Source organism: Natator depressus, chromosome 7 (assembly GCF_965152275.1).
Source record: "Natator depressus isolate rNatDep1 chromosome 7, rNatDep2.hap1, whole genome shotgun sequence".
Lineage (NCBI taxonomy): Eukaryota > Metazoa > Chordata > Testudines > Cheloniidae > Natator > Natator depressus.
In genome coordinates, this window is record NC_134240.1 from 8,895,677 (window position 1) to 8,911,978 (window position 16,302).

Genomic DNA, 16,302 nt, shown 5'->3' on the forward strand with positions numbered 1-16,302 from the left:
GAAATATGATTTTACATTGACTTCTCTATCGTGCTTAATTTCAAATATTAGGGCACCGTATAGCACCTACTGCCATAGTATCTGCATGTTACACTGTGCTATATTAAGGATAATTAATGCAACTGCCATATGGACTACATTATTTACTATAAAAAGACATTGGAATCTACATAAATCGTCTATTATTCCAGTATTAAGCTAACAGTGAATCAGTGCTAAAGCTGCTTATTTTCTTCTCTCCCAATCACTTCAACCTATAGTATTTTTACACTGCTACTGACATGGCAGGCTTATAATGTTTTCTATTGTCAGTGGATTCTGGCCATCTTAAACGTATAGTCATCATTCCTCCAATCCCATTGGAACAGGCGTGGTGATGGCACAATGCCTGAAAACTTCCCTCTTAAGGTATGTCTACAGTACAAAATTATGCTGACTGCCACCACAGTTATTAAATTGCTTTTTCATGTCCATACTACACTCCCTCTGTCAACAGTGCGCATCCTCACCAGGAGTACTTGCACCGACTTAACTGTCAGGGTGGGATGGCTTCTGAAAGGCAGCAACAGTCAACGTAAGCAATGCAGTATCTACACTGAAAATGTGTTGACCTAACTACATCTACATTGACTCTACCCCTCTTGTGGAAGTGGAGTTAAGTTTGTGTAGTGGGCGAGTCACATCAGCAGAAGCAACATTTTAGTGTAGACACTTAGAGAGTTAGATCGACGTTAAGTTGCCTTACATCAACCTAACTCTGTAGTGCAGACCAGGCCTTAGTCCCCTTACTCTATAAAATACACATTTTTTAGTTTAGTGGGTTGGGGTTTTTTTTACATGAAGTCAGCATACAATTATTTATGTGAATGAATACATAACCCCTAATAGTATTTCACTATAGGGCATCAAGTGACTAAGTCAACACAGCCAGGATTTGAACTCAAAGAGTCCCAAGTCACAGTCCTATACTCTATCCACTAGGCCACACTTTGATATGAATTATCACTGTTTCGCTATGTTGTGGATAGATAAAATAAATTAACTGATATACAAACTACACATCACTCCCAAACGGAAGGAGTCAGTGCATACTGCAGAAATGTGTCAGGGTTGGTATGAACAAACTATCAAGAACTGTCAACATATGAATGGAGGACACTTGCAGATACAACTGAAGACTAACACCTGTCTACACTAGGGACTTCTGCCGCCAGAATAGCTATGATCAGGAGTGTGAAGAGGTGTGATCCCTGACCAACACAGCTGTAACAGCAGAAGTAGACTTAGCTATGCCAGTATTGCTTTTTTCGTTCATGGGGGTGGTTTTACTATACCACCTCAAAGCCCAGCTTTGCTGGTATAGCTGCATCCACACTAGGAGCACTTGGCCAGTATAATAAACTAGTAGTCCTACACCAGTAAAGCATTCCTAGCATAGACACAGCCCAACTCCCACCGTGGGAGTTGGGCACCTAACCTGCTTAGGTAATTTTGAGAATCCCACTAAGCACCTATATGCATCTTCGGCACCTAAATACCTCTGAGAATCTGGCCCATGTTGACAAATTGTTTCCTATCACTTCACTATCTACAGTTAGTGCTTGTTTGTTCAATAAATCGGTTTTAAATTCAAAACATGTTTTGATAAACTTGTTTTTCCTTCTTATGCACCCAGCACATTAAGGTAATTTCATTTAGTCAATAAAAATGGTTTTAAAATGTTATTTATATTCACATAATTGAATTCCAATTTCAATCCAAATGCAGCTTGACAAAAATCCCAAGTAAAAAAATCACCTAGTAAAGAAGAAATGCATCATTCACCATTTTCTAACGATAAAAAAAGCAAAAAGAAAGAATCTGAACAAACATATGTTAAGCTATATAACTGCTTAAATAAATGTGTACAGATATAGTGGATCCTCCTGGCTTCACCAGCTTTAGTGTAAAGGCTGCATCTGGTTGCAATTCAACAAGTTTTAATAGTTACACCAACTAACAAGAATTAAACTTTAAGAAACGAACTAAAAAGTACAAATGCAAAACAATATTTAATTCAATTATTTAAATCAAGGTTTCCTGCTTACTGATTTAAATCATGATTAAAATTTGTGATTTAAACCACTAATCTAAATCAATCCACACTGGCAGGTGGGGACAGGTGAGTAGCTACACGCATGCTGTCAACAGCAGCAAGAGTGCCAGGAACTTTTCAAGAGAAGGCACTTCACCAGCATTGAAAATGGCTCTTTACAAGTAGCTCCATTCAGCTCTCAGCCTAACTTTTGTGTCTCTTGCCCTAAGTCACTAAAAATAGCTTCTTTGAACCCCATCAAGGGCAGTGAAAGACTAACAGTGAACCTGACAGAGGCCAACACGCATTCAAGCAAAAGGTACTAGACATTTTTCCAGGGGATCTGGAGGATAGAGAATTTGACACCTGCTGTGACAAATCTCATTTTCCTAATGTAGATGAATGTGTCCCATGCTGCTGATCTAATTTTGTTTGTGACAGAACAAAATATTTACGATATCTACCTGTACAAGGCTTCTACACAGAGTTCCCTGTCAAATCAGAACGTGGAGACAGGGGATGGAAATTCCCAAGTTCTTTCATCAAATTTGGGGTTCGCTATACCCACACTTTGATGGTCAAAAAAGTATGGATAGGAGTGAGACTCATTGCTTAAACATTTTCCACATGTAGAGGATATTTGAAACAATATGACATTGTCATGTAAAATCTAAAATAAGACAAAATGCATTAAGACACTTTTAAAATACCTTTACTATAAGACGTTTACCAACTTTACCTTCTTGCATTAGTCCTTTGATTTGTTCATCTTTCTCCTTCAGTAGTTCAGCTGTTTCATTACAATTTAGTCTAGTTGCCAATTCTTCTTTAACATTCTTTACTTCCTGAAAAGGAGGAAATATTCTTAGTACTATTTATAAATGTTAGCCTTTTTTTTAAATACACATATGTTAAGTTACATGGAGCTTTTATCCACTGAAAAAATAGATATGGCCCCAAATATAGCATAGTTTCTCAGATTCCTAAAAAGGCTTTAGACCAGTGGTTTTCAACTGTCTTTCGTTTGCAAACCCCTAAAAAATTGCAAACGGAAGTGCAGACCCCTTTGGAAATCTTAGACATAGTTTGCGGACTCCCAGGGTCAGCGGACCTCAGATTGAAAACTACTGCTTTAGACTTTATATTTTAGAATAAACCTGTAGTTAAAAGAATGAAAACAAATTATTTTGCAAGAACTAAACAATAACTGTGTGAACTCAAAGATGCAGAAGGTGATAACTAGCCTTAAGTGTATATTTTATAAGTTCACTGACACCCTATTATTTTTGGGGAGTTCTATAGCCTGTATTATTAAGCAGGAAGTTAGACTAGATGATCACAGTGGTCTCTATGAATATCCCTATTTTCTCTTTTCAACCAGAATTTTCTTTTGCCTTTACCTGGGGGAGATATGATTGCTCTCTATAAATATATCAGAGGGATAAATACCAGGGAGGGAGAGGAATTATTTAAGCTCAGTACCAATGTGGACACAAGAACAAATGGGTATAAACTGGCCATCAGGGAGTTTAGACTTGAAATTAGACAAAGGTTTCTAACCATCAGAGGAGTGAAGTTCTGGAACAGCCTTCCAAGGGAAGCAGTGGGGGCAAAAGACCTATCTGGCTTCAAGATTAAACTCGATAAGTTTATGGAGGAGATGGTAAGATGGGATAACATGATTTTGGCAATTAACTGATCTTTAACTATTCATGGTAAATAGGCCCAATGGCCTGTGATGGGATGTTAGATGGGGCGGGATCTGAGTTACTACAGAGAATTCTTTCCTGGGTATCTGGCTGGTGAACCTTGCCCACATACTCAGGGTTCAGCTGATCGCCATATTTGGGGTGGGGAAGGAATTTTCCTCCAGGGCAGATTGGAAGAGGCCCTGGGGGGTTTTCGCCTTCCTCTGTATCATGGGGCATGGGTCACTTACTGGAGGATTCTCTGCACCTTGAAGTCTTTAAACCATGATTTGAGGACTTCAATAGCTCAGACATAGGTGAGAGGTTTATTGCAGGAGTGGGTGGGCGAGATTCTGTGGCCTGCATTGTGCAGGAGGTCAGACTAGATGATCATAATGATCCCTTCTGACCTTAATATCTATGAATCTATTAATCCTATTTTAAACCTTTGTGAGTAGCAAAAAACACAAACCCAGAACTATTTAATTCATGCAAGTGAATATCAGATAATGTGGGATTCTACTGCCTCCTAAAAAGAAGTACAACCCACACATTTATAGGGGCATTGACAAAACAACTGTTTTATAATAAAGCATTTTTTTAAATCTGAAATTTTTAAGAATATTTTTCAATTATGCTGTTTAATTTACTTTTTGCAGAATGACTTTGAACAGATCACCCTAAGCAAAATGCTTGAGTGTTTGAGCAGTGAATGTTTAAATCCCAAAACCCTTTTCTTTTTTTACAAAATCATGAAAACATCTCTATCAGGTCTTGTGGCGCCTGTCCCACCAAAACACAACACAAAAAAACCCCCAAACCTTTATACTGATATCTAGGTTACTTCACAGTGGCTCATATAAATGTCATGTTTTCCTAACCTCCATTTTTATGATTTGCTCCTAAGGGAATCTGAGACTTTTTAGAGTTATAAATACTAATTTAGCTGGGAAGTTGATTACCTTTTTAGCTGCATCTCTCTCTTTGCATGCTAGCTGGACCTTCTTTTCAGCATCTGCTATTCGCTGAGTAAACTCCTCTTTAAGAGATGAAATGCTACTGCTCTCTTCTTTCACTCTAAACATTTCACTAGATTTAAGACATTTTAGAATAGTCCAATGGTTATGCTGACATTTCAAACTGCATTCAACAAGCTCTTATAATAAACTTTAACTAGCAAGACACAAAACATTGACACTCATCAGAAACACAGGTCTTTAGAAGATCTTCACGATTTAGTTAAGTAGTGCAACATAAGGTTGGCACTTCAATGATTTCATCGAAAACACATTATTCACTAATCAAGCTCTGCGAATGAATGGGTAAACATACAGCAGCAGTACAAGAAGAGTTACACTATGTAAAAGACAACTGTTTATTAAGTTATTTAATAAACAAAAAAAATCATGACTACTTCACAAATAAACAGCTGTTTGAATACAAATGAAAAATATTTGTTTTATTGTATCACACACCTAAGTAGCCCCCATTTTTGTTGCAATAAGTCACAATTTAACACTCATAAGCAGAACGCTTACATTCAGAACTGCTGCTATTTTGATACTTACTCTTTCAGGTTATCGTAAGCTTCTTCCAGGCTTGCCTTCTCTTTACTAACACTTAATAATTGTGTTTCCCTCTTCTCCAGCTTCTCAGTTAACAAATCAATCATCTGAATAAAATTTTAGATATGAAGATCAAAAAGAGTTAAATGATGGAAATAGCATGGTTTTTTTTTCTTCAGCTGTGTTTTGAGGTTGGAATTCTTTTGATACTTTTAGGAACTTTTGTTTTAAAGTCAATGAAGAATGGCAAGAATGGCAATGGTAAGCTTTTACATCTAATTATACGAGAAACAGACTCTGGACCTTTTGAAGCTATTTACTTTTCTAAACTTTTAACAAAGGGAATTCCTGGCTCACCTAAAGGTCCCATTAAATTCAATAGTAGCTCTGCCTGAGTAAAGTGTGCTAAATAGGACCAATAGTCTCCACTATTTTCCCATTTGCTTATTTTGTCAGATATACTTGCAGATGAAAGCTTACAATTGTGGCATCTGACAACTAAATTTTGAATCCTTTTTTCATGTTTCTAAGAGATAAAGATGTTATGTAACTGCAAGAGTAATTGCTTCCAAAATGCTTCATTTGTAACAGCTGTTTTAAGTTTTCACAATAGGGAGCAGAAGTTTCATTTTACAACTACTGGCCATAAGTACTAAACAAAAACTCAGACATTCATCAGCATGAAGTTAAGAAACAAGAAAAACAAGGTTCTACACTTTCTAGATTTTTAAAAAATAAATGTACATGATTAAGCACTCCTTTATACTTCTCATTCCAGAGTTTTGTGGCACTTTACCATAGAAGAGGCATGACAAAATGCAAATGGCGTCTACAAACTATGTGTAACAAATATAAATCAAGTCAAACTCCAACAACAGGTAAAGTATGTGCACCAATCATGTCCCACAATCTAATTTGGTCAAATGTAACTGAAAATCTGCTGTATTTCATGAATAATAACAGGTTTCTAAACCAAAAAGTCTTCCCTAGTCAATAATTATACAATTATCTAATTAAACATAATTATGTAACAGCCCATGACTGCATACTTTTCTGCAACATTTACATCATAATTCTGTACAATTTTACACAGACATTAAAAAGGAACATGCTTATTAATTTTCTTTGAAAAGTGAATTAACTAAAGGTGCTTCATAAACTCAGACACTTTTTTCCCATTGCTATTATTAATAGTAATATTACTGCTATGCTTACAGGCCCAAACCAAGACTGGGGCCCAATTGTGCTAGGCACTGCAGGAACAGATTATCCACGACGAGCTGACAATTTAAAATAGACAAAGGCTGGGAGGGGAAAGAGGCCCAAAGAAGGAAAGTGTCTTGCACAAGGTCACACAGCAGGTCAGTGGCAGAACTGGGAATAGAACCCAAGTCTCTGAATTTCCAGTCCAGTACCCTGTCTGCTGGACCATGCTTCCTTTCTACATTTCTCCTTTTTGTTTAATTAAGTTAGCTATCCAATTTATACTTATTTTAGTCAATACTCACTTATTCTAGTCAATACTCACTAACCTGTTTCTCTCCTTGACCTTAAAAACCTAGTTTACCTAGTCTTTCTAAAGTATCTGCTAGTGACAAAACCTAGGTCATTTGCATCTTTCGGGTGTAACACTTCTCTAGGAGAGGCAGTGGCACCGGAACATGTTTTAGAGTGGGGGTGATGAAAGTCATCAAAACTGTCGCCAAACTTTTTACCTTGTGTGCCTTACCCCAGCCCTGTCTGTACCCCCCATGCCCTAGAACTGGGGCCAGGAGCAAGGCCGTGGCTCCAGGAGCAGGGAACATGGACAGGGAAAAGGGGGCAGAGGCTGGGACCACAATTGGGGGTGGGTGTGGAGCGCTGGGAACCCGCATGCAGGGCCTGGAGCCGAGCCCAGTTTAAAATCTGGGGGTGCAGCACCCCATCCCCGTAGTTCCTGAGCCTATGAGGAGAGGGCTTTAAAACTGAAATAATGCTGATGTATTGTGTAAATTAAGATACTGTATAATGCAGAAAAAATGTTTTCAGCATGATTTCTGATTAATCAAAGTTGTTTCCCATTTCAGAAAATGAGTTACTACTAAATCTATATATTACAAAGCCAAATGTATACACGCCTATGAAAGTATATTAAAAATATTTTCAAGCTGATTCTATGGGTAATCAGTTTTACACAGCTTGCATATCTATATCTGCAAATTGATTGACCGTTGAAATACTAAAGGTTACTGATAATACCTGATAATTTTAATTCATAACATTTTCAAGGTGCTCCTTTCACTGTTTATCTGATAATCAGTCAAATTTACAACAAAACAGCTAGAAGTATGTACACCTGACAAAAATACTTATTGAGGGCTTGTCTACACATACAGCATTACAGTGGTGCAGCTGCACTGGTGTGCTGTAGCACTTTACTGACGCTGCTACTATGATAACAGGAGAGCTTTTCCCGTCAGTATTACTAATCCACCTCCCCGAGAGGTGGTAGCTATGTTAGTGGGAGAAGCTCTCCCATCAATATAGCACTGTCTACACAAGGGGTTAGGTCAGTAGAACTGCGTCTCTCAGGGCTGTGGATTTTTCACACCCCTGAGTGATGATGTTATACTGAGATAAGTCTGTAGCGTATACCTAGCCTGAGCCAGATTCTTGCTAGTAGGCCTCAAGACAATGCACTGAAAACAGCAGTATGGACGTTGTGGCTCAGGGTCCCAAGCCTAGGGATCAGATGCGTTTAAGAACCCAAGCCACAATGTCCATACTATTATTTTTAGCATGCTAGCTCAAGCCTCACTAGCATAAGTGTCTACCTAGGCTGGGAGGTTCTCTCCCAGCTGCAGTGTAGACATACCCATTAAGGCCCCAGTCTTGCAGTCAGGTCCACACAGACTGATGCTTGCAACCACGCAAGCTCTAATGATTTCACTGGGATTCTGAACAGATGGAGCCTTACAATGCAGGATCAAAGAATTTTCCATTAGTACAGAATGATGCAGTATGGACTTATTTGGTCCAGATATAAGTCAATGCCTAGGGGTCAAGATCAATGCAGCTTCACTCACTTAAATCTGGGATGAATTTAGCCCACAGAATGCATGTTGTATGTTTGAGCAACATATTTTATAGTTACCTTGCAAAGCTCTTCCTTTTCGCAGTTCGCTTTAGGCAACTTTTCAGCACCTTGCTGGTGCATCAGAACCTCCTCTTTGACAGTCTGTCCTTCATCTGTTTGTACAGCAGCAATCAAAACATCTGGTTGCTCAGAGTTAACAGGGGTCGCACTTCTCCCACTTTCCTCCATTTCAGTTTCCTCTGCATGTACGAGTGTCTCATTCAATTCTTCTTTAGATTTATTTTTCATGGGGTCAACCATCTCAGTCTTTGTTGTTAAAGGGCTGACTGTGAGAGATGCTGAAGCACAACCTCTGCCTGATAATTCGTCATCTGAATTGATTTCACTTACACTTCGGCTGTCTAACGACTGCACACTAAATGAGTCAATTCTTTCAAAAGCATCAGAGGAGCTGCAACTCTCAGTCAGTTTCTGAAAGTCATCTAAACGATTATACTCAGCACAGGCAGATGTTGATAAGAGCTGAAAGGAAGTTTGCATGAGATGAAGACTGGATTTTGACTCTGTAGCCTCTTGTCTTGAACTTACCGAGCTCTCACTCATTACACTTTCATGGTCCAAAACTTCAATATCACTAGTTGTGGATGTCCCTGAGGAGAAAGTGCTAATAGGAGGTGATGGTGTGTTGCTTTGTCTGTCCTCATTTTTCTGTTCCTTACTTTCCAAACCCAAGTCCTTTGTCTCTGCAGTAAGAGATTGTGCAGGGCTGTCAGGAGCACTTCCTGGTCCATCATTTCCTGCATTAGATTTCGCATTAACAGCAACTTCCGGTACTTTGAGATCTGGAGTCGCCACCTTATCATCAGTGCCTTTGTTTGTATTCTCTTCATGCTTAGCATCAGTTTCAAGTGCAGAACTTTCTTCTAGTTTTTCCTGGGGAACATCAAGGTTTTCCAAGTCCACTAGCACAGATGCAGAGGAATCTTTTGCTTCGGTCTCAGTTTCTACTAGCGTTTCTGGCTGACTGCTGCATACAGATTCCTTTAAAGTGCTTTTCACTTCTTCTTTGGGACGCTGTGATTTGGTTGGAGGTTTAGACACCACTGGACTCTGCTGTATACTCTGAATATCTGTTGTAGAGAGAAAGGCACTGAAGAAATTCTCAGATTCATCCACCACTGTCCTCCTAACTGGTTTGGTAATTGCTGTTGGTGATGATATTGACGGACTTTGAGGTTCTATATTTGAGTTTAATCCCCAGGTAGAAGTATCCCATCCTCCACTTGGGATATTTGTTCCTAAAACAAGAAGTAAAGAAAATCAGCCATATGAAAAACGCCTAAAATATAAAAGTTATGGTTTTGCAGTACTGGCATTGTAAGATGCAACAATACAGAAAATGAACAAAGAAAGTTATATGATGTTGAACATACAGCATGAAAGAAGATATACAAATAGCTATCGTACCTTTTATTGTTATTGCAACCTTATATTTTTACAAGTAATTGTCATAGTTTAAAGGAGCCATAACGATTCAGTGTACAGAAGGAACTCCAGAAAGGTAGAGCAACACAGATGAAAATGACTTTCTTCTTCCCAGCAACTGTGGAGAGTCATGGGGGGATAGGAAGGCAGACAAGAGTTATACCAAGATCTGAGAAACAGTTGAAAAAGGTGGATGTGAGTATTAGAGAGAGAGAGAGAGTGGAATAGGTTCATACAGAGTTTTGAAAATCATAAAGGACTATTTCCAAGATGGAAAGGAAACTAATGAAGGGGATAGGGAATATAACCCGCTTACTGTAGTGAGAGTAGGCTAGTCACAGTGATCTGGACACACTGAAGTTTAGAGTATTCACTCAGAGCACAAAAGAGCGAAATGCAATTATCAGGGTTTAAAAAAATTACCTGTCATTGGCAAGTGGGAAACCAATTCTAACAACTCAGACAGTCTAAGCTTTCAGATTTTGAAGAATTTAGGACTAAAAGGTTCTAGCCTTTATGGTTGTGACAATAAACTTCCAAACACAAACCAATGGAACAAACTTTTTGAGGTAGCTGACAAACAACTCCAGTGCCTTGGGGACTGTTCCGAACCTTCTCAGAAAGGGTAAAACCAAGACATTCCTTTATTTTCACTGTTGCTATGCCCAATCTTGTGGGGCAACAGTAAAACTAACAAGAATCCAGTTAGCTGCACTCTGCTCCTCAGTGCTGTCCCACAGCAGCAGACAGGGTACTGCAACTGTTTGCCTTGGACTTCCACTGCATCCCTCCCAGCCTCATCTCTCATATTAATCTCTGTTTGGACGGTTTTGTTCTTTGCCTAGTATATGTTGGGTAGGATGTGAAGAATTTCATTGTTAAATATTAGTAGTGTCATAAATGCAGTAACTGACAAGACAATATGGAACAGAAAACATTTGGGGTTCAAGAATAATTTCCAAGATATTTCTCACGTGTAATCAAACCACCGGGTATCTCACTACTTATTTCAGACTTATGTAAAAAGAGATTTCCCAACAAATATTTAGTTAAGGCATGCAATAGTACACTAATACAAAATCTGTAAGTTATAACACTCAATATCAATGGTTGCACTAGTACATTACTGACTACATCATACTTAGTAACATCAACATTTAAAGTTTGGGTAAGACACTAATGGCTTCAAAGTGCTGAGCACTAAAAACTCTTATTGCCTTTCGTGTGAAATGCATGTAATTCAGCACATCTGAAGGTCTGGCAAGCTTGACAATACATATGCTTATTTTTAAAAAATAAGCCAAAATCACTAAAATGTGTTTTTATCTGGTCCACACAGAGTTTGCTCTAGACCTCTGAATTACCTTTACTGATGTCCTTATGAATTTCATATTGTTATCAAAAAAACTTAAATACAATTGACATTTTAAAATAATTTGGTATAATACTAAAAGAAGAAGGGATTGAGTTTTGTGTAGCCTTTGTTCACACAAAACCCCCACTATTTAACTTATATTACATTGAAGCCATCTGACAGGTGGCTACTGCTTTTTACTAGAAATGCTTATATATTAAACTTTGTTTATACTTCACTATCAGCCCGGAAAACGCTCTCCAACTGTCCTTTGTTCGAGATTCAAGTTTACTCTACCTCGTAAACATACTGTTATCTCCGTTTTACTGCTATATTATTCTCAAGGTATACACAACATTTGTACTAAGGATATTGATTGACTATCATTACAGCTTCCTGAGTCTCTTCATCCCGCATCCCTAATTTTAAAATAGTGTCACATATCAGGACTTCTTCATCTTGAAAAGTATAGCCTAGAAAGAAACTCAATACTATAATTTAAGATGAATTTTTCTTTCAAGTTCTGTATTAATGCTGTGCCTTATATGAAAAACAGACATCACCTCATCATATTTAGACTATGGCAAACTTTCTACAACCTAATTTCTTTAATAGACGTTTGCAGGCAAGAAGGTGCAGTAGTTCATTCTGTCACAAAATGCATTAACTTCCGCATGAAACTCCACTGAATTTCTATGAATTTCAGGGATTGATGCAGCAGACAGCTGTCATTCCCTACTTCCCCCGAACACTGATAGGAAAGGGCAAGATGCCTGTATCAGAATTAGACAAAGGAGTGGCGGAGAAACCATATTACTTAGCCCTGGTCTACACGGAGGGGGTGTGTGTGTGTGGGGGGGGGGGTGTCAATCTAAGTTATGCAACTTTAACTACGTGAATAAAATAGCTGAAGTCAACGTACTTAGATTGACTTACCGTGGTGTCTTCACCGCGGTGAGTCGATTACTGCCGCTCCCCCGTCGACTCCGCCTCTCGTGGCAGTGGAGTACAGGAGTTGACGGGAGAGCGCTTGGGGGTCGATTTATCGTGTTTAGACTAGACGCGATAAATTGACCCCTGGTGGATGGATCACTGGCTGCCGATCCGACAGGTAGTGTAGACATACCCTTAGACATTTCTCTCTTCACACCTGTCATACTCATTGAGCAACAATGAATTAACAAGTTTCTCGAGTACATGAATTAAAAGTTTATCCTCAAGGCATAAGCATATTAACATTATTCAAAATTGGGAGTATTACTGTCAGTCACCAATTGGAGTAGAGGAAAAAAAGACTAATATCAGTTCCAGCAATTCCTCATTTTACACCTTTGGGGAAAGCGCTAGGCCTCTTTGTGCCTATTTTCCTTCACCTGTAATATGGTAAACATATTAGGAAGCTTAAGTAATTGTTTGCAAAGAGCTTTGAATACCTCCACTGGGGTTATATAACTGTAAAGTGTTGGAAAAAAAATACAGAAGAAGTTGTGAAAGAGGCAGAAAAAACCTTGTTTTCAAGGCAGGCTCCTCAACACCTCCACAACAATAAATATGACAGTAGATGGTTCTGCCAGAGGGTTACGTTCTGTCCTCAGACACCACTCACTACAAGTGCGAACACTGGTAGGCAGAACCTGGCCTTCACACAGCACCTGCCTCTGTGCTGCTGCCTAGATCAGTGGTTTTCAACTTTTTTTCCCATTCCTGAAAAATTTTAAATGGAAGTGCAGACCCTTTAGGAAAACTTAGACATAGCCCTGGTCTACACTGGGTGAGTGGGAGAGGAGATATCGATCTAAGTTACGCAACTTCAGCTATGTGAATAACGTAGCTGAAGTCAACAAACTTAGATCTACCCACCACGGTGTGAGTCGACTGCTGCCGCTCCCCCGTCGACTCTGCCTGCTCCTCTCGCAGCGGTGGAGTACAGGAGTCAACAGAAGAACGCTCGGGGGATCAATTTATCGCGTCTAGACTAGATGCGATAAATCGACCCCCGCTGGATCGATCGCTGCCCGCTGATCCAGCGGGTAGTGTAGACACATACCCAAAGTCTAAGATTCAAAATCTATGGTAATGACAGACCCCTTAAACATAGTTTGCAGGCCCCCAAGGGTCCACAGACCACAGGTTGAAAACCACTGGCCTAGACTGTAAGCATCTCAGAGCAGAGACCACATCATTTTCTATGTCTCCTACAGCAACAAGCCCCTTGCGAGCAACCATGAGCTCAGCAGCACCTGGGTACAAGGGGAAAAGTGAGGCATTGCTCCAATGCACTCAGACAGGGTTCCCCAAACTGCCTGCCCAGTTCAGATACCAAGGTGATAATCACAGCAGCATGTGGGTATTGGGGAGAGTGTGCCACCACAGTGCAGTCAGACAAGGCACCCCACCCTTGTTTTCCCAGTTCAGATACCGAGGTGATGGGCAGAGCAGTGCATGGGTAGCACATGGGTCAACGTGCTACCCCAGGGCACTCAGAGAAGGCGCTTCACACTGCCTGCCCAGTCCAGACACCCCGGTGACGGGCACAGCATAGCGGGGACCAGGGGACAGTGGGGTTACCCCAGGGCACCCTGCGCTGCCTGACTAGTTCTGACGCCCCGGTGACAGGCACAGCAAAGCAGGGGACCAGGGACAGCGGGGTTACTCCAGGGCGCTCAGAGAGGTCGTCCTGCGCTCCCTGCCCACTTCAGACGCCCCGGTGAAGGGCACAGCAAAGCGGGGTACCAGAGAACAGTGGGGTTACTCCATGGCGCCCCGCACTGCACGCCCAGGTCAGACACCACAGGGATGGGCACAGCAGAGCACGGGACCGGGGACAGCAGGGTTACCCCAGGGCGCTCAGAGAGGGCGCCTTATGCTCCCTGGCCAGGTCAGACACCGGGGGACTAGTGGACAACGGGGTCACCCCCCTGAGGGGGCGCGGCCCGGCGGGGTCACCCCCGGGCGCGGTCCGGACACCCCGCTGAGGGGGCGCGGCCCGGCGGGGTCGGCCCGGGCGCGGCCGCTCGCACACACCTACCGCCGCCGTGGTCGGGGATGACGGGCTGGGCCCAGGGGCTCTCCTCGGCCTGGATGTCCAGCACCCTGTCGATGGATTTCTGGGCCTGCGACAGCGCCTGCTTGGCGAAGCTCGAGAGCTGGGAGGCGTTGAACCAGCTCATGCCCCCGCCCGGCTCGGTCCCGGAGCCCGGGGGCGCCGCGGCCAGGCGGGGAACGCGGCGCGCGGGTCCCTCGATCCGCGGGCGGGCGCGGGGCGCAGCAGCCACGGGCGTAAGGCCGGCGGCACCACCTCCCCCACCCCTAGCCCGAGGGAGGGCCCCGCGCATGCGCACGTGGCGCACCTCCACGTCGCAAACTCGTCAGCAAACCCAGCGCAGGCTCACTCGGCGCCTCAGCCGGCAGGTGCGGGGGTGTCATGTGACTGCGAGTCACATGACACCACCATAGTTACTGCGGCACAACACAACTCCTTCCTGCAGCTCGAGTGACTTCCGCCTCGGGACCCTCACCTAGCCGGGGGCCCGCCTCACTTCCGCCTGGGTATGTGTCATGGCGGACGGCAAGGTCGCGGCCTCGCGCTCACGCGAGACATTCCCAATCCTCATCGTCTCAGGTCCGCCTTGGTCCCGGTCAGGACGAAGGACCACAGCTCCCGCTACTATGGACTTTGTCTTGTACGTGCAATTATTCCTCCCGTCTCCTGCACTGGAGGGGGGGAGGGTCCTGATTTTTCACACTGGTTGTCTGATCACCCTATCTTCCAGGACCCAGCCCCCAGCCATGACTGGGCAATTGCAGATGCAAGGATGGGGCAGGTAGCAGCGAGGATACCAAGATAGCGATCGCACCCTTGGGTGTATTTCTTCCGTCCTCATTCCTACAGGGAAAACAACGAGGAATACTTGGGGTATCTGAGAGATTAACAAATGTATTTGGGCATAAGCTTTCAGGGGCTAAAACCCACTTCATCAGGTGCATGCAATGCTGAAGTGGGTTTTAGCCCACAAAAGCTTCATCTGATGAAGTGGGTTTTAGCCCACAAAAGCTTATGCCCAAATAAATTTGTTAGTCTGTATCAGCAAAAACAATAAGGAGTCCTTGTGGCACCTCAGAGACTAACACGGATACCACTCTGATTCCTACAGGAGTGACTACTCTCACTTTCACTTTTAAAAAAGGGCAAGCTTCTACTGCAGGTGCTTGCGGGGGACGGGGGAGAGAATCTAAATACCTGAACCAAGTGTATGCTACAGACACAAAATGCCAAAAGGCAATTTATTTATTTTTTTAAATAAAAGCATGTTTTTTGCAGCCTGACTGCTGATTTTTGAATGCTTGGAATTGGCAATACAACTCCAAAGGGCCAGGAAAATTTAGACAGGATATTTGATTATTTTGATCAGGAGTACAGAAAGGGCATTTTTTCATATGAGGGCAATTGGTCTTTGTCTATTCACTATAAGAATCATGAAAGCAGGGAAGTTGGACCTACTTCTTATTTAGAAAGGTGTGTCAATTTTTAGAAGGTGTCAGTTCTAAGAATGACAGGTTTCAGAGTAGCAGCTGTATTAATCTGTATTCGCAAAAAGAAAAGGAGTACTTGTGACACCTTAGAGACTAACCAATTTATCTGAGCATGAGCTTTCGTGAGCTACAGCTCACTTCATCGGATGCATACTGTGGAAACTGCAGAAGACATTATATACACACAGAGACCATGAAACAATACCTCCTCCCACCCCACTCTCCTGCTGGTAATAGCTTATCTAAAGTGATCATCAAGTTGGGCCATTTCCAGCACAAATCCAGGTTTTCTCACCCTCCGCCCCCCCCCCCCCCACACACACACACAAACTCACTCTCCTGCTGGTACCAGTGAGTTTGTTTCCACAGTATGCATCCGATGAAGTGAGCTGTAGCTCACGAAAGCTCATGCTCAAATAAATTGGTTAGTCTCTAAGGTGCCACAAGTACTCCTTTTCTTTATACTATTCGAAGTAATTTACTCAAATGGCTAAAAATAGTTCTCTCTCTCTTTGACTACAACTTAT

General features: G+C 42.0%; 1 protein-coding gene across 1 annotated transcript in view; it reads right to left on the reverse strand.

Moving 5' to 3' along the window:
* Positions 1-14,435, reverse strand: part of TMF1 (TATA element modulatory factor 1) — a 36,197-nt gene extending 21,762 nt beyond the window's left edge. The window contains exons 1-5 of the mRNA XM_074957456.1: positions 14,271-14,435; positions 8,461-9,701; positions 5,331-5,434; positions 4,725-4,851; positions 2,814-2,919 (exon numbers count right to left, since the gene is read on the reverse strand). Coding sequence (XP_074813557.1) covers positions 2,814-2,919; positions 4,725-4,851; positions 5,331-5,434; positions 8,461-9,701; positions 14,271-14,412 — 1,720 coding nt within the window. The 5' untranslated portion in view covers positions 14,413-14,435. The remainder of the gene's footprint in view (positions 1-2,813; positions 2,920-4,724; positions 4,852-5,330; positions 5,435-8,460; positions 9,702-14,270) is intronic.
* Positions 14,436-16,302: the final 1,867 nt, after the last annotated feature.